Source organism: Arvicola amphibius, chromosome 7 (assembly GCF_903992535.2).
Source record: "Arvicola amphibius chromosome 7, mArvAmp1.2, whole genome shotgun sequence".
NCBI lineage: Eukaryota > Metazoa > Chordata > Mammalia > Rodentia > Cricetidae > Arvicola > Arvicola amphibius.
The window spans coordinates 41,549,064-41,577,059 of record NC_052053.1 but is presented as its reverse complement, the minus strand read 5'-3'; the positions used below and the strand labels follow the sequence as shown (position 1 = coordinate 41,577,059).

Sequence of the window (27,996 nt, the reverse complement as noted above, 5' to 3'; positions counted from 1 at the left end):
AAATATGGAGAGGTGGAGCTTGTGCTTGCATGGAGCCATTGCCCCTATGTTTTAGTCTCTTTGCTGTGAGAAAGTAATTTTGTAGGCTACCAAAAGAGAATTGTAGACACCAACACTGTCACAAACAGTGACCAACAATCTATCCTGCCTGTGAGTTGTGCTAGGGCAATGGTGGTGCAGAAGCTGTGGGAGTGGTCAACCAATGACTGGTTTAGTTTGATTCTCATGCCACGAGAGGGAGCCTATGTTCTACACTGCCCAGATAGCCAGGCACTGGAGAAATTGGATATATAATTAAGGATAAGAAATCATAGGAGAAAAGACACTGTTCCTCACACTAAAAGTCAGAGCCAATGTAGATAAAATGAAGAACATTGTTTACAACAAATGGATATTCTAGATTTTCCTATTGCTTTTGTCTCTTTCATTTGCTTGCTTTTTAGGCACAGCAAACATTGGAAGAAGAGATTTTATGTGTAGCAAAGAAGGTATCCTTGGAATAAATATAGGATAAATACAGGACTACTTTACTCCATTACTTAATGCTTTAATTGTCATTAGGAAAATAATAACCTAAGTATTCTTCATATTGAAATGGTGCAGAATAGGAAGTAGTATGGAGTAATGTAAGAAAGATAATAACCCTTGTATGAGACATTAATTTATTCTTTTAGGTGTCTTATGAGCATTTATAAATTAGGGGATCTGAATCCTACCTACTAACATCAATAACTCCATACCCAGGAGGTTGGGGTATTAAATGACATAATGTGTGCAAGGAACTTTGATGTGGTAAAACTTAATCAATGGTAGCTCATGGAGTGGAAACTCCAGTTTGCTTAGACAATACGTAAGAATCTTAAGTTCATTTTAACATTGTCTTAGAATTACATCCTCATGTGCTGACAATACTTTTAAGGACAATAATGGTTTCATTACCACTGAGAAGTTATTGCAGAGACGTTGTCGTGTGTGGTCTAGTATTCCAAAGGGAGAGAAAGAAGGATTCTCCAGATTTGGCCATTCCAGCCAGCCAGCTTGATATTTGACCTAAGGATTGGGAAAAATATTTTAAATGGCGTGTTAAAAGGAAGTTGTGGTTGCTGAAACCAGCACTTAATAAAATGCAAGTCATGCTGAAAGCAACAAGATTTCCTCTTTTAAAAAAGAATTTTGTATGCAAAACCAATCAGAAAAATGCCAGTGACAAGTAAATATTTCAAGAGAGTATGTGAAAATGGTTATATAAGATTTTGATGTGCTAGTATATATTTAGAATACTCAAATAAGCATCCTTTATAAGTTACTCGACTACATAATCTATGTTCTGTAGAGCGTTTGATGAAATCTTGAAGATCTTGGAGTATGCGGAACATTGTGAAATAATACGCTAGTCCCAGTGGTCGTTTCCATGAATAGAGAACCTTTGGCATCCTGTGCTTATTTATAAGCGTCTTTGGTTTTCTCAAGGGTTTCTCTGTGTAACAGTCCTATTTGTCCTGGAACTAGTTCTGTAGACCAGGCTAACCTTGAACTCACAGAGATTCACCTACACCTGCCTGCCAAGTGCTGGAATTAAAGACATGTGCCACCACCACCGGCCATGGTTGTTGTTGTTCTCTTCCTCCTCCTCCTCCTCCCCCTCCCTCCTCCCTCCTCCTCCTCCTCCTCCCGCCATCCTCTCCTCCTCCTCTGCCTTCTGCCTCCTCCTCTCTCTCTCTCTCTCTCTCTCTCTCTCCTCCTCCTCTCTCTCTCTCTCCTCCTTTCTTCTTCTTCTCTTCTTCTTCTTCTTCTTCTTCTTCTTCTTCTTCTTCTTCTTCTTCTTCTTCTTCTTCTTCTTCTTCTTCTTCTTCTTCTTCTTCTTCTGGAACACAGAGTCTTTCCAACCAAGGAGAACTGAGAAGCAGATTATATAAAAATATAATACCTTATGGAATGAACAATGTTGTCCTAAGTCTTGATTTCAGGTTGTTTAATGACTGGGCTTTATTTTCCCAAAGTTAAAGGCTATATTAAGAAAAAGGCTTGTTAAAATGTTATAAGGATCAACATACTTAGTTTATAAAGGGCACACACATGAAGAAGGCACCAGAATCCAATTGAAATGAGAGCGAAGGGACTGAATGGAAGCTCTAACAGAATGGCCAGATTCGCTCTCACTTATCGTCAACGAAATGGAATGAAAATTAATATTCATAAGTATGCAACAAATTTGCACAGTCATAGACAAGCATGGTATTTTCTGTGTATTAAAAGCAGGTTCCTGTATCGTTACTGGGAGTGAACAAAGAATTTGGGGGTTAAATTAATAATTTGGATTGAGAGTCTCGACAATGTTCAAAACCAGCAATTTGGTTTCTAAGGGAACAGCGTCCCTTTAGACTGATAATCAGAAGTTCTCCCTGAGTTTTAGGTTTTAGGTGTAATAGAATTTCTCCTCACGCTCTCTCTCTCTCTCTCTCTCTCTCTCTCTCTCTCTCTCTCTCTCTCTCTCTCTGTGATATCTAGGTGGTTTCTTTAGCATACTGTGATGGGAGTGCCATCTAGGCTGTCCAAGGCGATAGGTCTGTGGAAAGTTTCTGCAACCCATAAGCCTCTCCACGGAGGCAATAATCCAGATCAGACCAAATCAAACCGAATTAGAAAAAGCCCAGGTTTAATGGATACCAACGCTCCTGGAAGACTTTCCAGCCCCCAAGAGAGGAGCTGGGGAAGGCAGACTGGAAAACCACGCATTTGTTCTTTGGGGTGCTGTTTAAATACCCTGTGGGAGTGGTCTTTTGCGTCTTTGGGGAGGGGTCATTGTTTGGCTGCCTGTCTCAGAGGTGGAGTCTGGACTAAGGCAACTCCCAGGAGAGGGAGCTCGGTATGGAACTTCCACCAGAACATTCCAGGCTCTTTGGGCATATGGATGCCAGTGGCTGGGGTGAGGCTTCTTCCCACACAGTTTGGATTGAATATTAAGACTTTTATGAACGCATGGGTGGGAGTTATGGCTTAACACCCTTAAAACATTCCTCATGCTTTCCTCATTTTGCTGCCATGCTTTGAGCGAAGTACTCAGTCTCTTAGAATCTCAGATTCCTTATGACTCCAGGGCAGAAACCCCTGGAGGAACAGCAAAAAGTAATCCTAAAACTATGTTTTGAAAGACTTACGCTACTTCTGATGCATCAGAACTCAGTGGAATTAGGTCTGCTATTAGTAATGCTTAGATCTACCTGCTGGGAAAGAGACAGAGAACGTGTAACTGCACAGAACCTCACCAGTGGGAGGACTCAACCTTGTAGGCGCTAGAGTGGATACATGAGCACATTTTTTAACCCTTTAAAGTAACAAAAGCCTACGTGAGACTTGTCTGGGGAGCAGTTATGCCTCTGCTCTTGTCTTTCTTAGCTAACGACCACCTAGAGATGAAAGTGGGACTTAGCTGAGCGCTAAATCCCTGTGGTGAAGTTTTCAGCTTCAAGAGGCTCAGAAATTAGGAGTAAGCGTGCTAATCCTTTTATGGGAATATGGAAATCTTCAGGCTACTTTAAATTTAGCTGAAAGTGCTCACGCTCCTCCTTGACTTAAAAAAAGAATCCGGATTTGATTCCAACACATCAACAGTTGAGTTTAAGATTCAAAAGTCAAGACACATGAAGGCAGGGAATTCTTGGACAACAGACACACAGAGCCAGCTGCTGGTTGCCCTAGATTCTCTCAACTGTGGTCTTGTAGCAATCCTGGTCAGTGTAGTGTTTTGCCTAAAAAAACAAAAACACAGCTCTCTTTCCTACTTGGAACTTACTTGTGACAGCTGCTGAAAAAACAGGAAGTGATTGGAATGCTTTCACAGCCTTTCTGGACCGCGGCTGCTTTACTGCCTCGCTCAGGAAAACAGCTGTGCAGGGGTAAAGCACCCACAGAAAGCCTCCTAACTCATTGAGCTCTGCTTGCTAGTCGGGTGCATGTCAAATGCAAAGCAGGTTTAAGTGCTGTGATTGATTTCTTATTCATGTATTATTTTTGCCCTTATTTGCCGGGGCTTGGGGAACGTCTGGGTTATTGAAACTAGTGGGGGAGGGGAGGGAAAGAGGGAAAAGAAAGGAACTAGGAACGAGGAACTAGGAGAGGAAGTTAAACGTCCCTGTCTTTATTTAGGGAACCCAATATGGCATCTTGCATGAGGAGCTTGTTTTCTGACCACAGCAGATACGTTGAATCTTTCCGGAGGTTTCTAAATAATTCCACGGAACACCAATGCATGCAGGAATTCATGGACAAGAAGCTGCCAGGCATAATAGCAAGGTAACAAAAAGGCATTTCTGTCAGGGGGCTAACCTGGGGGCCAAAGATAGGTGGAACCCAGCCCAAGGGGTAGGCAGAGGTGGCGGAAACCCCGGGATTAGAGTCAAAGCTGATCACAGCTGCCTGCTGCTGCCTGGCTCTGCCTAAACCGAGTGGCCTTGCTTATGGAGCTCCGTGTTTGCTTTACATACCGGGAGACTGATTTGTGCTGCGGAGCTGGCAGCGCAGGATAAGTATTAACCATTTGAAGGCTTCACAGGCACAAGCCCAACCGTATTTGGGTAAAGAAAAGATACAAATCATTAACTTCAGATTTTGTTTTTTAGCCTCCTTTCAAATTTTATGTTAAGAAAAAAAAAAAAAAAACCAAGAGTCCCAAATAGATTCTGCTTTTCTTGTTCTTAGAATCAAATATAGGTAAATTGCGGAATATTGCTTGCCCCAGGGCATAGAGTTAGTGCTTCTCAATTAAAATAATACTGATTTAAATTCATTTCCTTTGTCTGTAATTATAATCACTCTCCCAAAAGCTGTCTTTTCCTTTCAACTTAATGTTATCAATATGATCCTAAAACAGGATGATTTTACCATTATCAGTGAAACTGGTTTCTGTCCTTCTCACAGACTGCCTTATTTATCATTTATTTTTGATTAATGTGTTCAATTTGTCCCAAAGCTGATAAGCACTATTGAGGTAACAGATTCCACAGGCTAAAGATAATCAAGTCACCTATCTGGGGATAAATCGTTTTGACTCCTTCTGTTTTATAAGTAACTATGGAAAACCAGTTAAGAAAAGACTGACTGTGGACCTCATTTACAAACAACAAAGAAATCTGGTATTTTATCTTTTGTTCTCTGAATTTCTCTGTGGAGCTAGTTTTCTGTGATAGCTCTTCTGCCAAACCAGAGCAGACTTGTGGGACAAATACAGAATCCCGAGCTTCTTTTTCTTCTCCTTTCCTTCTTCTCCTCCTTTTCTTGTCAAGCACTTAACCAGCTGAGTCATTTCCCCAGCCTTGTATTTTCTGTCTTAACAAGGTTAGTGAATTGACGTATGTTAGGATAAATGCTATAAAATCTGAATCATGGCCTCTCCACCACACCCTGTGCACACATACATTCCACTAAGTATAAGTGGATTTAGGATTTACAATCAACAGCACAAGAAGTTGGGAGAGAAATTGGGAGCGGTGGGAAGATAGAGGAGAAATTGGGGAGGAAGATAAAGGAGATCCCCACAGAGTGGAGGCTTCCTGTGAGACCCCAGAGTAGGCACAAATGATACCTGAACACCTGTTTCCACAGAAAGATCCTTTATTAAGCTAAGAAGAAAAATTAAAATGGCTGCCCAGCCAGAAAAACATCAGCAAATGACCTTGCAGGTGTAATTTTTAAGGGGAGAAAAAAGGGAGGTCTGTGTTAGAATGGGCTAAGATGTGATGGTATGTTTTGATTGAGCATGTTAATTAGGCAAACCAAAGGGGGCTTTTAATTGCTAGACTTCAATACTTTGATAGCTGGACCTTGGTAGTCAGCCTCAGGAGGAGGAAGGGGCTAAACAAGGGAATAGACCTTGTGGGCCAGCTTTAGGAAAGTAATCTCACAGTTTTTAGCAACACAGAGGGGACTGGGGAGAAGGGCTAGCCTTCCAGAACCATAGACTGGAGTGGGCTAAAGCCTATTCAGAAGGAACACTGGGTGAATCAAAACCTATTATGTATATGTATGGCATTTTCAAGCTAAAAGAATTTGAAGTATTAAAGCAGATACCAAGTAGACAGATTTTATCTGAAATTATAATTTACTTCTTTGGTCCTTTCCACTCATTCCTAAAAATATAGGTTACTTCCTCAATACTTTTTTAGTTTGGAGAATGCACATTCATCCCGTAGCTTAACCAGATCCTTGATTTTCTTCCTCCTCACAGCTTAGTCTGAAGATGGATAGGTTTTAAGCAACAATGACCCTTCCCTGTCTTTTGAATGCATCCAGATGGAATGTTGACTGTAGAATATGTGACTCATGAGATTGTGATTATAACTAAATTCATGCTATGATATTAATATAGACAGTTATGAATATCTGACTCCAAATGTCATTATTAAGGAAGCAATTTTACTAGACATTGGGGCTAATGCTTTAATTCCAGCATTTAGGAGACAAAGTTGCCATGAGTTCCAGAGCAGGATGGGCCAAAATGTGAGACTCTATTTCAAAAAAAGGAAACAAAGGGAAAAAAAGAAAAAGAAAGGAAGGAAGGAAGGAAGAAAGAGAAAAGGAAAAAGAGGATATATTTAATATATTTTCCTCCTGAAATTAGATTCTGCTTCAGGAGCTCTGAACCTTTTTGCCTGAAGTAGTTTTAAAAGCTGTGTGGTACTACAAAATGCTTCCAAACCTCCCTGTGTCTTTAAGGGAGAGTTTGCTGAAGTGGGAGGTTGGGTACGGCAATTGCATATGTAATGTATTTTTTTTAAAAAATAAATTGTGTTTGTATTTTAAAAATCCAAATGACTTTAAAAAGCAGATAACAACAGCAAACAGTGAGTGATTTATTGTCCCAAATACTTTGTCTATGAATTCCACTCTCTAAAGTAGCTACTTTAACTAATTTTTTGTCTATATCAAAATCTTTAGTTTCTTAAAAAGTTTTTTTCTGTAATTTTAAAAAAAGCATGTTTTGAAATTACCTGGAGCTAGTGAGAAGGAACCACAAAACACGCAACAAACCCGCTTAAGAGTTTATTGGGGGGGGGAGGTGGTGTACAGGCTTGGGGAATCAGTGTTCAGAGAGAGAGAGAGAGAGAGATGGTGCGTCCAGCTTTTAAAAGCTGCTTAGTGCATGCGCACAAGGGGTTAGCGTGACTATGTCATACGCAGATGATGGGGCTCACACATGCACGCAAGGGCTTAGCTGGGGCTCACACATGCACGGAAGGGCTTAGCTGAGTCATACGTGGTTGTAACCACACGTGCTCACACGTGGGTCTCACAAGCCCTTTCACATTCAGGCACTTCTGCCTGAGGGCTTGTCTGCATGTGTATTGCTCTAGAACCCGGAAGTACAACCTTATTTGTGGCTGAATAATTACGTTTTCTTCAATTTTGCTACATTCTTGAGGTGCCATTATTTTGTCTTTCTGTTTGTCTTTGTTGCTTTGTTTACTCAATTTTGAAAAATTTAGAATATTGAACTTACTATGATAACTTTCAGGAATTCATCCTTGTACTGGATGTTTTTCTTAAATTCTTCTTTTACAGATATTTGTTGAATTAATTTTTTTTTTAAAAAAAAAAAAACCTTGATAAATTAAGTGCAAACTTTTGTCAGTCTACCTTGCTGCCTCTTTTTAGAACCTTCTCTTTGCCCCTTCATCCAGGGAAGCCATTGTGTACTCAGACTTCTTCCTGACCCTTAAATCTGTATCTGAAAGAAGCCCTAAGAATTTCCTCCTCATGCCATAGGGGCAATGCACTTGAAAGTACTGTCTTATTCAGTTTTTTGAAATGTTGGTTCCTAGGATAGGGATACAATAAACACATAACAAAAACACCTAAGTATTTGTTTACTAAAGGAAAAAAAGGGGGAAAGGAGGAAAAAGACTTAGAGGTAGCACGGACTCCCAAGTGCTTGCCCAGCTCCAGGCCCAGGCTGTATATCATCAGTGTTAAATGTCCACAGAACTGTGTGTCCTTGTGTTCTAGTCTCCAGAGTAATGCTACATTTTACATGTGAGGTGTTTATAGTAATGTTTCTGTGTCCCCGAGTTCGAGAAAGGAACAGAGCCCATGTTTTCAGATACTCTAAAAAAGAGCTTTATAAATAAAAAAATCACAGACCTGACTGGCCACTTTCATGTCGGCTTCTTGTTCGATCATCGATTTAGCCTTTGATCTTCAATGGACTTGACAGGAAGAATTGGCAAAGCATCTTTATGTTTTTCTTAAATTTTATAACTTTGTTTGTTTGCTTGCCTTTCAGGATTGGAGAAACCAAAGCAGAAATTAAGATTCTGAGCATAGGTGGAGGTGCAGGTATGAATAATACATGTAAAATTTAATATTCTGCTGTAGGCATCATGGTATTTGATAGCCACAGTGTTCATACTCTAGAAAGCCACTGTGTTTTACTTGTGTAAAAGATCACTTTATACATACTAACAACATCATTCAGTTCTAATTAATTGCCCGCAATAGATTTATAGGCTTTAGGCATTAGCCTTCATTATAGTTTGTAGGACAGATAAGAAATAAAATTATTTCTTATTCAAAGTTATACAGAAGAAGGAAGTTTCAGAAGCTCTTGCACTTGAGCCCTTCCTTTAAGGAGTTGTACATGTACTTAATATCGTAGTTAATTTACATTATTGTGTACGCTCTCTAAAATGAATTTGGGCCTTGCTACTCTCTTCTTCTGAATTAATTCTAAAAGTAGTTTTTTTTTTTAAAATATTTATTTATTTATTATGTATGTATACAATATTCTGTCTGTGTGTATGCCTGCATGCCAGAAGAGGGCACCAGACCCCATTAGAGATGGTTGTGAGCCACCATGTGGTTGCTGGGAATCGAACTCAGGACCTTTGGAAGAGCAGGCAATGCTCTTAACCTCTGAGCCATCTCTCCAGCCCCTAAAAGTAGTTTTTAATCATTCAAAGCACTCCCTTATCTGTGGTTTATTAGCATTACTTGGTCTTATTATTCTGAGGAGTTTTTATTCTAGGAGAAAAATACTAACTCTGGGAAAGCAGATCGATGTAGGTATCATTTGTAACTACCCCGAGTGAATTGTATAACTTTGACTGATATGTCACTGAGATTTTTCTCATCAGTAAAATGGAAGCACTGAGTCTTATCTATAGGATTATAATAAGAAAGCATTTATAAGGAGCTTAACATGTGTTATCTGCCCTGTAAGACAAAGGTTTTTCGTCTCCAAAACACTAAAATAACAAGTTTTGTCTTAAAACTTTATTTTTATGGTATTAGATATCTTTGACTTAATATGTTAACATGAAACATGCTGACATAGTTATGATTACAGCCGACCAAGTGGAACTATACTGGCATTTGTTACTTAGTGTCCTTGATCCTGTTAAATACAAAGGTACGGTGCCACGTGAATGAGATGGATTGGAGCCCATATGAACACAAAGGAAATCAAGAGCCCTTCAGTGAAGAAGAATAGCTAGTTTATGGTGGCATTATTTGTCCAGTTTTCATAAAATTTAGTGTGCTATAATGTAATTAGGGCTAATCCTAAAAATCCATTTGCTCTGTTATCTTTAACCGCACAGACCGAGAGAGTAGCAAAGACAAATCAAGAAGGGTACTGTTGTTAATCATGCTCTAGAGAATGTTTAAGCTATTGTGCTGTGTTTTTGCCTACTGATACTAAAAGACAAGGTTGGAATGGTGATGGATTGTTCAAAGGATGTTCCTGTTAATTCACTTGCTGGTAGAATAATTTCCAGTGTCTTTGCATATGAGTTTAGATAGTCTCTAGGTAGGAGGACTGAAACTTCATAGTGTTACATGAGCTCAGAAAATATGAAAAGCACTACACAACAATAATTAAAAATGATCTCATCACCCTTTAGTTAATTGTCTTTTAATATAAAGTTAATTGAATTTCTAATACAAATATATCAACATACTTTCTTTTTTGTTGTTGTTTGTTTTTGTTTTTTAGAGACAGGGTTTCTCTGTGTAACCCTGGCTGTCCTGGAACTCACTCTGTAGGCCAGGCTGGCCTGAAATTCAGAGATCCGCCTGCCTCTGCCTCCCAAGTGAGTGCTGGGTTTAAAGGCAGGCACCACTATGCCTATCTATGTTTCCACATTCTTATGAGCTATCTTATAAAGAATATCCAGCCTGTACACTGACTCGTTACATCAACATGCACCTAGGTGCTAATAGGATCATCAAAATAAAGGGGAGAATACTTTGAGTCACTGGAGGCTGAACGTTGTATTGATACCAGGCTCTGTCTCGGAGAGAATATGAAATACCTTTAAGGTTATTCTTCCTAACAAATTGATCAGAAACCTAAGAAGAACTAGAAGAAAAGTTCAAATTCTATACTTAGCTTTCATTAACCAAATGAAATAAATAAGTAGTACATTTAATAGTTTCTTGGACAAAGTGCCTTTGTTATGAATGAATGGTATTTCATGCCATTTGAATTTTCATATTTCAGCGAGGGAATGTATCTGACAACCTAAAGACAAGCGCTGTCCCTTGAGGAGTCATATCCTTGCCTTAGAGAATCAGGACTTGTCATATTTTTACCATCTTCAGTTAGGAGATTTATATCATCCTTGAGCTTGATTGTACTTCTGAATCGGTCTCTGAACTCTAATCTCTTGCAAGTACAGCCTTTGATCCTGGTCTGTACTTTGTGTTCAGTTCCCACTGTGCTCCACAGCATCTCAGCAGTCTTAGCTCACCGGACTCTGCTTTCATCATCTGTGTGTTCTATTCTCAGACGCATAGGCAACTCCAGCTGATTGTCTACATCCCTCTGGCGAACATGTTCTTTCCATTCATAGCAGTGATACTGTTTCTCCCAGCACAACTGAGCAACACATACACAAAGCAAACAAACTAAAAACTCCATAAGTAAATTGCTACTTATTGTGCGTGATTGTTCTCAGTGCCCACTAACTGCCATCAGAGAGCAAGCTCTGACCCCTTGCAAAAGGTCATCTTAACTGGAGTTGTTGACTGTTTAACATGCTGTCAAGTATCCAACTGCACCTTACAAACTGGTAGCGTTGTACATGGCCCAGAAAGAGGGGTTAGAATATGCATATACTTTTTATATTCATATATATGATCTACTTATTCATATATATGCCAAGGGGAGGACTAGACAGGGAACTCTATTTAAGTGGCTGTGAAGAAGCCCTCATTCCTCCTGGTTGAGGTTTTCCAGGTGGTGGCCAGTGAGGAAGGAGTGCTCATGCCCATCCCTCACCTGTGCTCTGTAAGGATGCTTAATGTCTTGATCAGGTCATCAGGAGAGGGGATGGACTTTAGTTTCATCCCTTCCTGGGAAGGAATTTTAGCAACTCTGCGTTATATCACATAGTGTTCATATTCCTTGGTTACTTTCTATTTTCGGGCATGTGAGCAGGAGAGTATGCCTGTACACTTTTTTTTTTTCTTTCTGAAACTGGTGTTTATGACAACAGACTTCCTATACCTTGTGAAAGAAATGTAAGATTTAAAAAAAAATCCTATGACATTTTTATTCATAATCCAAGCGATAATTAGGGCTCTATACAGTTCAAAAGAAAGGAAATTGATGGAAACACCTTTGGGTAGTCTGTAAGTGATTTTCCATACCCATAGCACTATTGTCAACACATTGCATGCTCTAGTGGTAGAGAAATGTGTGAAACAAATATAGTATGAATGGAACAGAAAGAAGATCACAAGGAAGATGACTCATGGACAAAAGCCCAGGCCATGTAACGTTTCCAGAGTTCCCACTGAGCAGTTGTTTATGTAAATATTCTGGAGTTTCTATGCTTTCATCAGAAGTAATGAGCTGCCGGAATGTTTTCTGCTGTTGTTTGTTTTTATTTTTCAGGATCTCCATTGTCATATCCCATTGAGTTCAGCAATCGCTTTGTTTTTTAGAGCAGCAACATTATTTTTATTCTAAATCGGATAGAATTTGCTTTTTGGTTCATTTTCAGCATTGATGCTTCCTTGAATTAAAATTAAACCTCGTAGGGCTTTGCTGTCGCTTAGTGTGTATGAGTATTGTTTTATGTTAGGCAGCACATTGTAAACAAGATATCTATAGTCTTTTGGTAAGGAGAAATGCTACTAATTAATTCTTATGCCTGAAAAACGTTCCAGAAAAGCATGAATGGCAGTATGTTCCTTTGCTATGGACTTTGCATAAATGCTATTTATTTTTTCAGTTATTATATTCCAGTATCAGAAAGTAATACAAGAGTTAGACAGAACTAAATTCAATAATCTAATCCTATCCAGCTTTTTATTTGAATTCCCATTAACCTATTATGTTATGTACAGGTGGTGTGAACTGTTTCATAATATTTTGGTAGTAATTTTACTGTTATCAGTTGAGAGCACTTGGAGCAAATGAATTTTTGTTATGAAACACATAGACAACAGTATTTCTATACAGGATAAAAAATGGGAAAACTTTTAATTCAGTCTCATTTTACAAATAAAGTAACTTGAGCATTATTAGGTAGAGGAAAGCCCAGGGTCCAATAAATTGTACAAAATGGATGTAAAATTATTAACTTGATAATAATGAATAATCTATAAATGCCCAAATATTTGAAAATATAATCCTTGGGCCCCTGAGAGATGGCTCAGCGGTTAAGAGCACTGGCTGCTCTTCCAAAGTACCTGGGTTCAACTCCCAGCACCCACATCATAGATATTCACTGTCTATAACTCCATTTCTAAGGGATTTCACACCTTCACACAGACATACATGCAGGCAAAACACCAATACATGTGAAATAAAAAGTACATTTGTTATAAGGTTGAAAAAGAGAAAATATGATCCTAGCAGATTTTATTTTCAGCTACTTTCTCAAATAAAAATGTTAAGAGAACACAGATGTTTATTGGTTCCAGCTGTTAGGTAAGCAAGAGGGCCGGTGTGTCTCGTAATTTAGGATGGCGGCAGGACAAATATAATTAGAGTGGGGACAAATGAGCTGAGTGTCTGCTAGGCTTAGAAATCAGTGTAATGGTGGCCCTGTGCCTTTTGAGGAATAATAGTTTGTGACCTGTTCTGACTAATACAGCAACAGGGGACCAGCCCTGAGCAGAAGAAACCCTAGATTGTACATGTTCATGGTGCTAGGTTACCCTTTGGGCAATTGTTTTAGAGAGACAGAAACTCCAAAGTTTGGTTGTTTGAATACATGGGTAGATTTACAATTTACTAATACTGGTATAGTTTTCTTTAGACAGAGTGTGGTTGCATTGCCTGAATGCTTGTTAACCAGGGTCATCCTGCCTGCTTGGTACAATTGTTCTTTTTTTGATAAGACGCACAGGACCTTATTAGTGGCTGCTGGCCAAGGTTGTGACCTCTTAAACTGCCTGGCAGAGGCATGCTCTTTTAGCTAAATTTTATTTTTGCCCAACTTACTTTTAAAAGCAAGTTTATTGGTAAATCCTTTGTAACATCAGTGTATTACTTCCATTTCTTCCTTCACTGGGAGACGGCAGGAAGCAAAGGTTAAGGTTTAACTCTCAGGATCAATAAATTGAGAACGATGGGAAACAGAGATTTGGGGATGAGAGAGCAAGAAAAATTAACTTGAATGTACTTATTGCTGTCTTCAGATAGTTCCTGTTGAAAGACCCACAAAATATTTGTTCTCAGAAATTGAAAGCCCAAGAGAGTGAAGTTTCAGTTTACTATAAGAATTTTCCAGTGGGGCTGTGGTGGCCCACATCTTTAATCCCAGCACTCAGGAGGCAGAGGCAGGCAGATCCCTGTGAGTTTGAGGCCAGCGTGGTCTACAAGAGCTAGTTACCGGACTGTTAGTTCCAGATGTGTTAGAAAAGGGCATAAGGACTAGTAGTTTGAATGTGTGGGCCATTAGAATTACTTATAGTCTAAAATTCTATGGCTTGTGTGTACTCTTCTAGGAAATTGGCTCTCCATTCACAGGGCTGTCACAGTGTTTGGTTCTGTTGAAAATGTGAAAAATTTTAATATTTTTTTCATTTAATACATTTAGATCATATTTTTTCTTTGTCCATGGCCTTCTAGATATGCACTGAAACTTTAGTCAATGTCTTAACTACTTGTAACTTAAAATGGCTAAATTTTGAATTATTAATATATGGCAAAAAAGTAATTACATTATGAGGAGGAGGAGATGATGGAACACAGGGGTACAGGGCATTGGAGATGATGGGACACAGGGGTACAGGGCATTGGAGATGGAACACAGGGGTACAGGGCATTGGAGATGATGGAACACGGGGGTACAGGGCATTGGAGATGATGGGACACGGGGTACAGGGCATTGGAGATGATGGAACACGGGGTAGAGGGCATTGGAGATGATGGAACACGGGGGTACAGGACATTGGAGCTATTGTAAAAAGAGAGTGGACAGATTTCATTGAGCTCATTTAATAAGGGTTGAAATAGTAAAACACGTGGTAATTTGCAAAGTGCAGACAAAACTACTATCATTTGTAAATTGAAAGACTATTTATGAGATGTAGTGTTGATTTAGTGGCTACGAACCACTGCTGCTCTTCTAGAGGATTTGGCAGGAATCCTAGCACCAACATGGAAGCTCACAATCATCAGTAACTCCAGTCCCATGGGATCCAGTGTCCTCTTTGGCCTCTGAGTACATGCTACATATATGCTTTACAGATGTACAGACAGGCACACACACAAAAACTAATTTTAAAAATTAAAAAGATTATATACTTTGAAATGCATATATGTTCAATTGTGTAGCTATAGGATTAATAAGAATTAAACAGTGGTCTGATACACACACACACACACACACACACACACACACGGAATGTCTTGATGGTTTTTTTTTTTTTTTTTTTTTTTGGTTTTTCGAGACAGGGTTTCTCTGTGGCTTTGGAGCCTGTCCTGGAACTAGCTCTTGTAGACCAGGCTGGTCTCGAACTCACAGAGATCCGCCTGCCTCTGCCTCCCGAGTGCTGGGATTAAAGGCGTGCGCCACCACCCCCCGGCGTTGATGTGGTTTTGCAATTTTCCTGAAATATAGATTTGTATCTTGCAGATCCTTGGGTCTGTTGTGATGTAGTCTCTTCATTGGAGAATGGGGTTCTGCATGACCTTTGCTATTAAATAATACAATATGATTTAGAACACAGACACTAGGGTGGGGAAATGGCTCAGGGTTAAGAGCACTTCCTGTTTTTGCTGAGGACTGGCATTTGGTTACATCTAGCCATGTCCCGGGGCTTATAGCATCCCATAACTCCAGCTTCAAGGGATCCAGTGTGCTCTTCTGGCCTCTGTGGGCACTTGTCTACAGATGGTACACACAGGCACATGTATGAATGTATGCTCACAAAAGTGAAGGCAAACAAATAAGTCTTAAAAATGTTAAATTATTGAATTAATATATAATAGCTCTAATTTATTCAATAACTATTGTGTATATTTAAGTATAAACACTTATCTTTATATATTGTAATATTTATAGTGATCCATTAGCATAGACTATATTGGACCTAATATGTAGATATGAAATATAAGATAGAAAATCAACAAATATGCCTGTGGACTTGTTATAGTAAGGCAGCTTTTCAAATTTTTTCAATGCAGTTGTTGTCTTGAGTTTTTTCTTTGTTTCTGTTTTCATTTTGGATGAGATGTCATTCTGTAGTTCAGTCTGGACTTGAACTTATGATCCTGGTGCCTCAGCATCTTGACTAGTAACCAAGACATTCTTAGATGTTTTCTCCTTCTTTATATTCTGTAGAGGTTGTCTACGCACTTTATTTTCAGAAGAGAAATGACAGAGGAGTTGAGCTCTTAGAGGTTTGTCATTCTGTGAGAACGTGACTCGACACTTGCCAGGTGTTACTATTCTTCCGACATCTCTTGGGGGGGGGGGCTTCATTTCAAATCGAAGAAGCTCATGTTCAGATGCCTGTGATCTTCAAGGGTTTAAGATCTTTATCATCCAGTAGGAGGTGGCAGAGTTGAGGGCTGAAATACAAACTCAAATCTAATTTTCCTTAAAGCCTTAATTGCCTTTAGTAATTCTGTTTATTAAAGGGAATCTCAGGCGTAAGCATCATGTAGAAACCTACAAGTTCTTGAGAATAATGTCAGAGTTCTAGTGTAGCGGTTTAAAATCCAGCAGAGAGCTAACATTAAGTACACAGGCTGTGCCAAGGGTCTTCTCTTCCATAGTGTTCCCTGCACCCCTCTGCATGCTTGCTTGCTTCCTTATTGTTTATAACTTAGCCTTTGTACTTTGATCGTCGGCCCTGCAGAACTCTATTAGGTGTTGTAATAATTTATTGCATTTGATGTGTGAGACATGTCCCATTGCCCATTTGTACATTTTTTTAAAAAATACTGTTGTATATTTTATGTGATACTGCATTGTAGGGAATGTAAATATTGCCTTCTTTTACCTCCCTTGAGTTCTTAGCTGTGTGGACCCTCATAGAGAAAGAGATTAATAAGAGAAGAGAAACCTCCATTGAGAAATAGCTCAAAGCAGTGGCTTGATACTTCTGTGTGTAAAGAAACTTCAACAAAGAACAATCGATTTGTAAGGAGATGAGAAAACAAAGGAAGGAAGTAGTTTTGGGCTTCTGAGGCTGGGAAAAAGAACTGAGAGGCAAGCATAATAGCAGAAACTACCTGCAAGCTTTGTTTGTAGATTTCTGGAGCTGTTTCTAACAAGGAATAATTTATAACCGGCCATTAGGAAAACAACAACAAAAAAGTAGGTTGGGGGAATTTTTCTTCTCTTTGAGCTCAGTTACCTTTAACAGTTCTAGTGTTAAAAAGGTCATCAATATGGGGATGTAAATAGTGTCATTAAATTGAACACTAACTTGTTAATATTAGCTGTTCCACACCCAGTTTTACCCGCTTTAGGGTATAGACATGTGAATATAAAAAAGAACCCTAATCAATCTGAACCCATTTTGTTAAAGTTTCAATTTTTGCAGGCTCATGATATAAAGGCATAACAGTGAAAAAGTGTCTTAGAAAGAGAATCGCAAGGATTCATATGTAAAGAAATAGTAGGTCCATTCACGTGGTGATGCCAATGACTGGTCTGCAGTGTGTAGCTGGAGACCCAGAGGAGTCTGTGAGTCCAGCGTCCAGTACCGACGCTGGCTGTGTGGAGCCTCAAGAAGTACCGTACACTTGCATTTGCCTCACAAATTTAATTCTGTACATTGATCACTACAGAATGTCAGGCTAAATTTTAGAGCCTGAAAAAACCAGTGCAAGGGATCTTAACTGCTGCACCATCTCTCCAGCCCCATCAAACCTACAGTACAAGGGAAGATTTGAACTACCTCTTTTCATTTTGCTGAGAAAAATGCACATTAAAAAGAAATACTGACATATTGTTGTATTCTGTATGTATGTACATCACTTACCTTTTTACTTTAGAAATTTTTTTAAATGTTCATCTGGACTAGATTAGTTATTAGTTCTAAGCTGTGTTTTCCTCATTTTAACAACTTTGGGTTAAGTATATCTTTCAAGTGATAAATAATTAAAATTATACTTGACTACAACAAAACTTACTGATTGCTTCCTATAGTTCGTGACAACTTTGTAAGTCAAAGCACAGCATATGAATGAAGATTGTGTGAATGAAAGAATTAATAAATTAACTTTATTTACACCCCTCTTCATATCAAGTTGTTATTTCTACTTTTATAATCTTTGTACTTTCAAGATATTTAGGCAATGCAACAGTTGAGTGTTAATCTTTTTACAAATCTTTTTAAATCTAAGTCAGAAAGTAAATCAGTCCAAGTTGTTCTTAATTACTGCATTCAGTGTAACCTGCTCTATTTATTTATCTTCTAGGTGAGATTGACCTGCAGATTCTCTCCAAAGTCCAGGCTCAATACCCAGGAATCTGTATCAGTAATGAAGTTGTTGAGCCAAGTGCTGAGCAAATTGTCAAGTACAAAGGTATGTACTAAATTCTCTCTCCAGAGGCTTATCTTCCCATTTTGTTTGTTTGTTTGTGGGTTTCTTTTGTGTGCTTCAAATGGTTAATAGCACACCGACTACTATGTATTTGGTAAGTTTATTTGGAGAAAAACCTAATTAATTCTTGGCAGGCAGGAATAAACACTTGAAACTACTAAGAGTGAATACTTGAAATCCTTTATTGACTTCATGCATTAATCTGTTTTATATTAAATTTCTATTCATAAAATTCTGCCATTTGTTTAATCTTTATACTAAGATAATATAGCCTATATTTAACCATATTCTCAAATTTACCTCTTTTCCTTCCAATTTTGTCCAGTACTAGAAAACAAATATCTGGACAAACCTTCTGATTTCCTGAGCTAGATAGTAAAGAAAAATATGTGCCTTTTATTTTTTGATCTTCTTTTGTTTGTTTGTTTGTTTGTTTTGGTTTTTATTGTTGTTGTTGTTTTTCGAGACAGGGTTTCCCTGTAGTTTCTAGAGCCTGTCCTGGAACTAGCTCTTACAGACCAGGCTGGCCTCGAACTCACAGAGATCCGCCTGCCTCTGCCTCCCGAGTGCTGGGATTAAAGGCGTGCGCCATTAGGGTCTCTAATAGAACAGAACCAACAGAACTAATCTCTGTCTATTAAAATGGGATGTAGTAGAGTAAGTAACTTATAGGCTGTGGTCTTGCTAGTTCAACAATGACTTCTTCTCGATGCAAAGGCCAATAATTCAATAGTTGTTTAGTTCATAAGACTGAGTGACTCATCTGGTCTTCAGTCTGTGCTGGAATCCCAACAAAATATGTTATAATACTTATAAAGCTATAAAAGTAAAGAAATTCCTTAGCAGTAGGAGTGAAGACAAAACAGGCAGAAAGAAAAAAAGATCCTTTTTCACATCTCTTTATGTGAACTGCCACCAGAATGTATGCCCATACATTGATGTCTTCTGACATCAAATGGTTTGAATTTGGGCCCAATCTTCAAAACCCCCCACAGGTGTGCCTAGCTTCTTAGGTGTTAGTTGATTCCAGAAGTAGTCAAGCTGGCAATGAAGTTAGCCATCACGGTCCTATAATATTTAATGCATTAAAATTCTAAATAAAAATGGGTTCCATATATAATTAAATTAAAATTGATAATAGGCTATCTTTTCTGGGTATTTTAGAGCGCGTAGCCAACACATCAAACATGGAGAATGTAAAATTTGCTTGGCACAAGGAGACATCATCTGAATATCAAAAACGGATGTTGGAAGAAGAACCTCAAAAGTGGGACTTTATTCATATGATTCAGGTAAAAAATAGTCTTATAATAAGATGCTGCCAAAAAGATGTTTTTCACAAACTTGTATAAAAATGCATTTTATTTTAATGTTTAAAATGAAATCTTTTTGGTTTCTAGTTTTATAAGTGAACACTTTCTGTCTTAAAAACGTGTTGTTAAGCCGGGCTGTGATGGCTCACGCCTTTAATCCCAGCACTCGGGAGGCAGAGGCAGGCGGATCTCTGTGAGTTCGAGGCCAGCCTGGTCTACAAGAGCTAGTTCCAGGACAGGCTCTAAAAAAGCTGCAGAGAAACCCTGTCTCGAAAAACCAAAAAAAAAAAAAAAAAAAAAAAAAAAAAAAAAAAAAAAAAAAGAAAGAAAGAAAAGAAAACGTGTTGTTAAATACAGAGACTCTCTTTGACAGATAAAGTTGTTTAGAACTGCAGAGTGAATATATATTCTAGCGAGTTTTCAATGGCTCTCTTGGTTTAGATGACCAGCATATATGTAAATGTTCCAGACTTTTTCTGAATTCTCTGGGTTTTTCTGTTGGTAGACATCGACGATAGTATGTATATAATAGAAGGGACATGTTTTTATAGTATTAGATCAACAATGTGTTCCTTATATTAGCCAGTCATTTAGGAGGTCTTAATTTCCATGTTTCAACAGCAATGAACTAATAAGCAATGATGGTTGCATACATGGCATAAGGTGTCAGTTCTAGGCATCACTGAAATTTCTGGATAGTAAAGAATATATCCGTATTGGAAGTTGGTTAGTATTAGGCAATGGTTCTATTTTGTGTAGAGCACTTAATTGACAACAGAGCCCTTTCTTCTTGGGGTCCATAATCACAGTGACTTCAAAGGCATACAATGATAAGAAGCCAAAGAAAACGTTGAGTCTAACGTCAACATATTTAAGCAGTCCAAACTTTTAATTCCTTAGGAAACAAGTCTTTTGTCAGAGGTATTTAGCATGTCCAGAAATCATATGGTATTTCTCTAGATGTGTTTTTTCATCTTCAGAAAACTGTTTCTTAGTCTTCTTCTCCTTACTTGTCCTGCAACCTGCCCTGACCAGTCAGTCACTCCTAATTGATCAATACCAGGTTGTCTTGAAATCTCCTCTGCCAATGCTGTTAATCTAAAACTCTTCAATTTAGCCTCAGACAAATTATTTGGTCATATGTAGAAAACAGCCACATTCTTTACCAAAATATCACACGAACAGTCTCTTGGCCACTTGCTAATATTCTTCTCCTCTGAAGCCTCTTGACCCAAGCTGGCATAATCTACGTTGATTTCAGTACCACTGTCTTCCATGCTTCTACTAGTTGGCTCATTAAGTCATGCTAAAGCATTCAACTGCTTTCCTAATCCAGTGTCCCCGAGTTCACATTCTTTCAATAGGCAGCACGGTCAGTCCTGTCATAGCATTACCCCATTTCCTGGTACCAACTTCTGCCTTCTGTTCTATTACTGTGAAAAGACACCATGACCATCACAGCTCCTATAAAGGGAAGCATTTAACTGGGGCTAGCTGTCAGTTTCAGAGGTTTGGTTCATTGTCATGATGGGAAGCATGGTGGCATGCAAGCAGACATGGCAGAGAGAAATAGCTTGATAGTACTATATCTGGATCCTTGGGCAGCAGAGAGACACTTGACCTCAAAGCCCACCACCAGTGACATTTCCTCTAACAGGACCATATCTACTGGAACAATTATTGCCACTCCCTAAGCATTCAAACCTATCAGTCTATGGGGCCATTCTTGTCGGAAACCACCACACCCTCTGAATTTACAACCCTGTGTACCTTGTACCTGTGTCTCTCCACTGCTTATCAAAAGCCGTTTCTTCTGCTTCTGCCTTATAGCCTACTCTTCACCCTAGTGTACAGTGCTATAGCCCTGGAGATTTATATACTTCTCTTAGAACTTCCAAGCCAGGCGGGGGTGGTGCGTGCTTTTCTCTTAGAACTTCCATATTTGTTTTCTTTCTTTCTTAAAGCAAAAGTCTATTCTCTTTCCCTTCTTATGGACTTTACATGTGTCTAGGTTATGTCTCTTTATTGCTATTTATAGTATGTTTATCCAAACATTCCGATGACATGCTTTCATTTTGGCATTTACTGTCGACCTAAAAATCCCAGTGTGTTTTAGACAAAACATCTGTTGTGACCAATAGCCAAGAATTTGGTGATCTGGGTGTCTATGGTAAACTACATGGAGAGACTTGAATCATGGCTCCTGAAGTTTATGGGCCATATGAAGGGTCATTTTGTTTCATTCATTTTGTGGGAAAAGTCATAGCTAAATTATTTGACCTTTATTTTTCTGCAAATTCTATTATGGTCATACCACATGAAAAAGTGAATTCTTGTCCAAGAGAGATAAGTGTGAGATATAAAAGGTTTCTGTTAGGTAGATTCTATAGTGGCTAAAGGATACATATCATTAAGGCTAGAATAATCTGCACTTGATGAGGAATGGTCTAGAATTATTAAAACTGGTTTGGCTAGTCCCTAATATCCTGTGACGATAACCATAATTTTATGCTTTATATTTTCCACTGTCCTAGAGATTCTGTCCATGTCATAGCTTGTCACTGTGTGTGTGTGTGTGTGTGCGTGTGATTTTAAGAAAAAGAAAATGTGTATGTGAGGTTATGGAGAATCTTGTCCAAAGGCTGGATTTTAAAGTACTATTCTAGAAACGGGGTTTGCTTTCTTTTTGCTAACACCATTTTCTCTTATAAGTGAAAACTCACAAAATGAGAATAGGCACAGTTTTGTTTTCCACTTGCAAGAATAAATTTGAAACGCCTTTAGTTACAGGTGTATAAGGTCTGTGTTATGGTAAGATGAAAGTAAGTTTAAAGATGTTTTGCTGACTGAGGATGAAGCTTGGGTGCAAAGTGTGTGCCTGGTATATGCAAGGCCCTAGGTTCCATCCTCAGGAGTGGAGGAAAACAGCAACAAAAGCTGTTTGCCTATAGGTGGGCAGATGGCATATTTGCCCTTCCCTAAATGTCTTATTATTCTAACTCTCTGACCTTTAAACATTTAAAGATTTTTCCTGGTAAAAATTTACTTAGTGTGAAAAATCAAAGCTTCCACTGAGTATGTAGTTCAAACATACAAACTATGTAGTACAAAGCAGCATAGAGAAACATCTCCTTTCTTTCTCCCCTCCCACCTAGATGCTGTATTATGTAAAGGATATCCCAGCTACTCTGAGATTCTTCCATGGTCTCTTAGCTGCCAACGCTAAGATTCTCATTATCCTTGTCTCAGGTAAGCTATTTCAATCAGCTGGGTTTTAAAATGGCAGTTTGAACATATACATGGATTCATGTGTTTAGATAAAGTTAGTATATTTTGTGTTTGTTATGAAATTCATTTTAAATTCATTTTTAGACAAGTAGAAATATCATTCACAAGAATGCTCAATTTGAAGAACGTAGTGGAATCAAAATCTTTTTGTTTCCATCTATTCGGAATAATATCCTTAAAGAGATTAGAGAGATGGCTCAATGGTTAAGAGCACACATTATTATTTTTGTAGAGGACTGGAATTTGCTTTCTAGCACCTACTTCAGGCAGCTCACAACTACCTATAATTCTATCTTAATGCATGTGCACATGCACGTGCACACACACACACACACAATTGAAAATAAGTTCTAATGGAACCTTATGAAAAAGAAAAGAAGAAAAATTCTTTGCCTTGTGCATATGCATCTGCTCTGGTTATTTTCTGTGACTGTGATAAAACACCGATCCAAACTAACGTGGGGAGAAAAGGGGTTATTTGGATCACAGTTTACAGCCCATCATTGAGGAAAGTCAAAGTAAGAACTCAAAGCAGGAAGTAGGAAATGAAGCAGAGACGGTGGAGGAATGCTGCTTACTGGCTTGCTTCCAGGCCCACCTGCCTACTGATGGCACTGTTCACACTGGACCCGCCTATATTATTTCACAATAAAAAAATGTGCCCTGTGGATATGCTCACAGGCTCACCTGATGGAAGAAATTCCTCAGTTGGGAATCCCTCTTCGAAGGTGTGTCCAGACTTGTATCAAGTTGTCTAAAACCGAGCGGAACTGCATCTGTTTTACAGAACAGAAACTTCAAGGGATAGTGTTTTTAGCATGAGAACAAATAGATACAGTGGTTATGTTTACCAGTTTTATGTCACTTGAATGTCTTTCTCCCTTCTTTGAGATTTGTTAATTAGTAAATAAAATTTTGAATATTTGGATGCAATTACTTTGCATTTCTAAAGCTATCGGTAACACAGTTCCTTCTAGCTTCTTTTATAAACTGTTCAGGTGATCCATTTGGTTTACTTTGTGGTATAGTTTTACTTTTCAGAGAGGACATTTAATTGGTTTGTTGCTTCCAGGATCATGACACATAGTTTTACTAGAAAACATTGACATTAAGGTCTTTCATAAGATTTTGCTGTGTAGTGTAGGTTGAATTCAGAATTACCAGAGTATTATGGGCGCCTGCCACCATGCCCTGTCTCTAGTCATTCGTTGTTGGATTTCATGTGTTGTCCACTTGTTGCTATGTGGCTCGTTTCTAAATACACCACAGTCCTTATCAGCATCTCCAGACAACAGTTCCACGCACCAAAACTGTGTGCCACAAAATTTGTCTTCACATATGAGGAATAAATTTTAAAATGGCAGATGCAGTGCTTGCTTATAATCCTGGGCTTTACTTCATGTAAGGGTTAAGAGCCAGGAACTCTTGCATATAACTGACCCCTCAAGCTATAGGCGGAGCCTGTTCGTTCATTCCTTCTCAGACCTGAAATAATCACTCAGAAATTGTATTAATTAAATCACTTCTTGGCCAAAGCTTAAGCCTATTTCTAGCTAGTTCTTATATCCTAAACTAACACAGCCTCATTAATTTATGTATTACCACAAGGTCGTAGCCTACTGGCAATGTTCCTTCGGGCTCCTGCCGGGTCGTCTGTCTTCTGTGGTGGCTACATGGCTTCTCATTGACTCTGCCTTCTTTCTCCCAGCATTCAGTTTAGTTTTCCCACCTAGCTCTATTCTGCTAAGCCACTGGCCAAAACAGCTTTATTCATTAACCAATAAAAGCAACACATATACAGAAGGACTTCCCACACCACCAAGCAAACATTATGATATACTATTTTTACCTCTAATTAGTTAAAATGACTCACTTATTTGGGAAAGGTCTGATTTTTCATTTTGAAGGGGTTATGTAAATGGAATCTTTTCTGATAACCTATGTCTAAATTAGGTCACTTAGTAAAAGGTGCTTTGTATTACAAAAGCAAACTTGGTTTTCCATGTTGTGGGAAATTACTTTTATTATCTGCATCAATAAAACATAAACACTGTTCTGAACAGAAATTTATCCAGGATTGACATGCTTCATATTAATAACCGTTTTACTACTGGATCTGACATTTTGAGCAGATCAATATTTGAATGCTAGGTATTTGCCAATAAGAAAAAAAGCATTATATCCTTTAAAATGTGATATAAGTATTCTATGTGCAATTTAGAGTTGACCCAGCCCCTTTATAGATACAGTAGTCTGATGGCTGCAGCATGAAGAGTTACTATAACCCGTGGCTTATTGGTGTCAAGAAATGTGAGGACAAAACAGGCCCAGGGAAAGGTATGAGGACACATGGATATAAGTGTTAGTGTGCTTTCAACATGTGTAGCCTTAGTTGATTTTAGGCTATTTCTGGATAGCCAGGCCCATGTATTCATGCATGGGATCCTGATGAGTCCCATATATTTTTATATGGACCCAAAACACAGTAAAAAAAAAAGATTAATTTTGAGCCGGAAATTATTCCATAAGTGAGCTTCAGGTGGTGGAAATGGTTTCACTTTCTTTATAAGTAGTTCACACACTCTTATCCTGACTGAAGATTAGGAGAGTGTTTTCTGAAAGAGGTAAGCATTTGTAATCAACATAGTTCCTAGACACGAGAATGAATGCCTAGCAGTTCAGTTCATTAACCTGGAACTCGGATGAGGTCCTCCTGTTACCGTAGTCACTACTTCTTGGAGGTTTTACCACAGAGAAGAAAGGTCACATTAATGTCTTCTTAAACCACTCAGTAAAGTAAGAAAAGATATTTCAGAAATTTGCCTAAATTTGTCAGAAATATTGAATAGATTAATTAAATATAAATTGAAATACTTTTTGAAAATCACCTTTTCTAATAGTTTGGTTTGCAGTTAAATAAGATGTTCAACCTGAAGGAAGAAGTAGTACTGTCAGATATGTTAGTAATTTTTCATCAGTTCAGTTAGTTAACTAGGCTGTTTCTAGTTTTCCTAGCCATACTCTCTCACACATAACAATTAAAAACGCAGAGTAAATGGCTATAGTTTTTATCCCAAGTGTCTTGTGTATTCCCGTCTCTCATCACTGCCTTGGCTCTCTCTTGCTGTTTCACATCCGAAACTTTTAGGAACTCAGGAGAGTTAAGATCAGTACCTTTGCCTCTCTGTCTATTGCTGCACCTTTGGGAAGCCTTGGGCACACAGAAAATGCTCAACCAGTGTTTGGATTCAGCGGAGCAGTTATTTGTGTTTTTTGATACCAGAACTACAAGGTTCTAAAAGTCCACTCAAAAGAGGAGAATATGATTCATCTAAGAACGTCTGTGAATAAAACACAGAAACTATGTTTGCACATGTATGTACGCTGAAATAAAAGGCTCGGTGAAATACAAACATACATTCTCATGGGCATATATGCTGGGTATGCGGATAGTCAGACAAAATCATATATGATAAACAAGTAAAATTAGGACGAGAAAGACAGGTTGAAATCAGAATAAAGTCGGGTCATTTAGTGGTCAGTGTACTTCTAGTTTCTTCTATGTTGCTCTGCTTCTGTTACAGAGCAATTCCAACTCAGTAAGTATTCACTTGTGGTAACTAGCAGAACTCTTTGATTTTCAATCTGAAAAATGAAATGCAAAAGAAGAGAAATAAGTACAAGATATGTGAATTTTGTTTTAAATGAAGAGTATTATATACTAAAATATTTCTTTAGTGTGTTTTGCTTTTCCCCTTTGCTCATTCAACTCCAATTTTCTTGGCTTCCTGGTCAGTTCTTAACTGCGCTGGCCTTGCCTTGGCTTTACAGCCTTTGTAGCTGCTCCCTCCATCTGGAGTAATCTTCCCTGTGATGTCTAGCTATGGTTGCTCAAATGTCACCATACTAAACAGACTCTATGATCACCATAGGTAAAACAGCAGTGCTTGAATGGCTCTGACCATCCTCATCCCTTACTCTGATTGCTTCTTATTTACTCGTTACGTCATAGATACACATTTCATTATTTATTTTAATTTTCTCCCAACTTTTGTTATGCCATTTGATGTAAGCTCCACAAAGGATCGGAGTATTGTTTTGTTGACTGCTCTATTCTAAATGTATAGTATAATGTGAGGAAGAAGATAAAGAGAAAAGAAAGAAAACATGAACTTTGTTCTTTTGCATAGGAACTAGTGGCTGGGACAAGCTATGGAAAAAGTATGGATCCCGCCTACCCAGGGATGACCTCTGCCAGTACGTCACATCCTCTGATCTCACTCAGATACTGGACGGCCTGGGGATTAAGTATGAGTGTTATGACCTTTTATCCACCATGGACATCACAGACTGTTTTACTGATGGTGATGAAAATGGAGACCTGCTTTGGGATTTTTTGACAGAAACTTGCAACTTTAGCAAAACAGCACCACCGGATCTCAGAGCAGAAATTATGAAAGATCTTCAAGAACCTGAATTTAGTGTTAAGAAAGAGGGGAAGGTACTTTTTAATAATAATCTGAGTTTTATAGTGGTTGAGGCATAACTATAAATCATGAGTGTTCAGAACTTACATTTTGCATAATTGTTGGTTATTTTTACATTAAATTTATAAATTAAACACATATTTACGTATTAAAGTTAAAACTAATCTTACAATAAGGATATGATCTTATCTCTTATAAGTGAAATCTACAAATTTCAGAGATATTCTTGGGTTTCCACCAGAATCATGTGGGCTCCTTCCAGTTATATCTTCTCCTTGAAAGATAGCATTCAGGCGGCACACTACCTAACTGGAAAGATATGGCTTGAGTTTCATTGGCTTACTACTAATAAAATTCTTTCCATTTTCTCATTGTCCTGGAAATTCTTGGAATAGTAATAAAATATGTGCCTCTATACTTTGAATAATAGCAAAGTGACATTTATTGATTATTTCACCACAGACAGTAGATATCTCTCCACTTTTAAAGACGTGTTTGTCTTCCTAGTTTTTCCTATTGTGGTTTCTACTGTGCCTTTTATTAATATCATCATAAAGTTAGAGGCTGGTGGGATGGTTGCTCCAGAGGACCTGGGTTCAATGTTCAGCATGCATGTCTTATGCCTCACGACTGACTGTAAGGCCAGCTCTAGAGTATCTGATGCTGATTCTGATCTCTGGAGGCATCAACACTTATGTGCACATACTCCTTCCACACGCATAATTAAGAATTAAATAAATCTTTAAAAAGATTACAAAATTGGCTTTTTGTCATGTGATTCTTCTACATTATCTAAGATATAATCATCTCTTCTCTTTCTGATATACTGAAGCTTTTATTTTGTGCAACTCAATTTAGTTTACTTTTTCATTTCTTAAGTTTTAGTTTCTGAAAC

The 27,996-nt window shown here is 38.3% G+C and overlaps 1 protein-coding gene across 4 annotated transcripts; it reads left to right on the top strand.

Annotated features, from left to right (window-relative positions):
* The first annotated feature begins 3,837 nt into the window (after positions 1–3,837).
* Hnmt (histamine N-methyltransferase) lies at positions 3,838–27,468 on the top strand. Of its 4 annotated transcripts, none has more exons than XM_038337098.2 (7): positions 3,838–3,896; positions 4,147–4,293; positions 8,279–8,331; positions 17,888–17,995; positions 19,178–19,305; positions 22,482–22,575; positions 26,805–27,468. In XM_038337098.2, the coding sequence occupies exons 2-7, from the start codon at positions 4,157–4,159 to the stop codon at positions 27,158–27,160; spliced, it is 876 nt and encodes a 291-aa protein (XP_038193026.1). In that variant the 5' UTR covers positions 3,838–3,896; positions 4,147–4,156; the 3' UTR covers positions 27,161–27,468. The 4 variants fall into 4 exon arrangements, with proteins under 4 accessions (XP_038193026.1, XP_038193027.1, XP_038193024.1 ...); XM_038337099.2 differs by having other exon boundaries at positions 3,869–3,949; XM_038337096.1 differs by lacking the exon at positions 3,838–3,896 and adding an exon at positions 3,907–3,971.
* Positions 27,469–27,996: the final 528 nt, after the last annotated feature.

Excerpts from the sequence above, each read along its gene's own strand:
- Hnmt (XM_038337096.1), top strand. Across the intron at positions 4,294-8,278 it reads CTGCCAGGCATAATAGCAAG|GATTGGAGAAACCAAAGCAG; the intron begins GTAACAAAAAGG and ends CTTGCCTTTCAG. Across the intron at positions 8,332-17,887 it reads GAGCATAGGTGGAGGTGCAG|GTGAGATTGACCTGCAGATT; the intron begins GTATGAATAATA and ends TTTATCTTCTAG.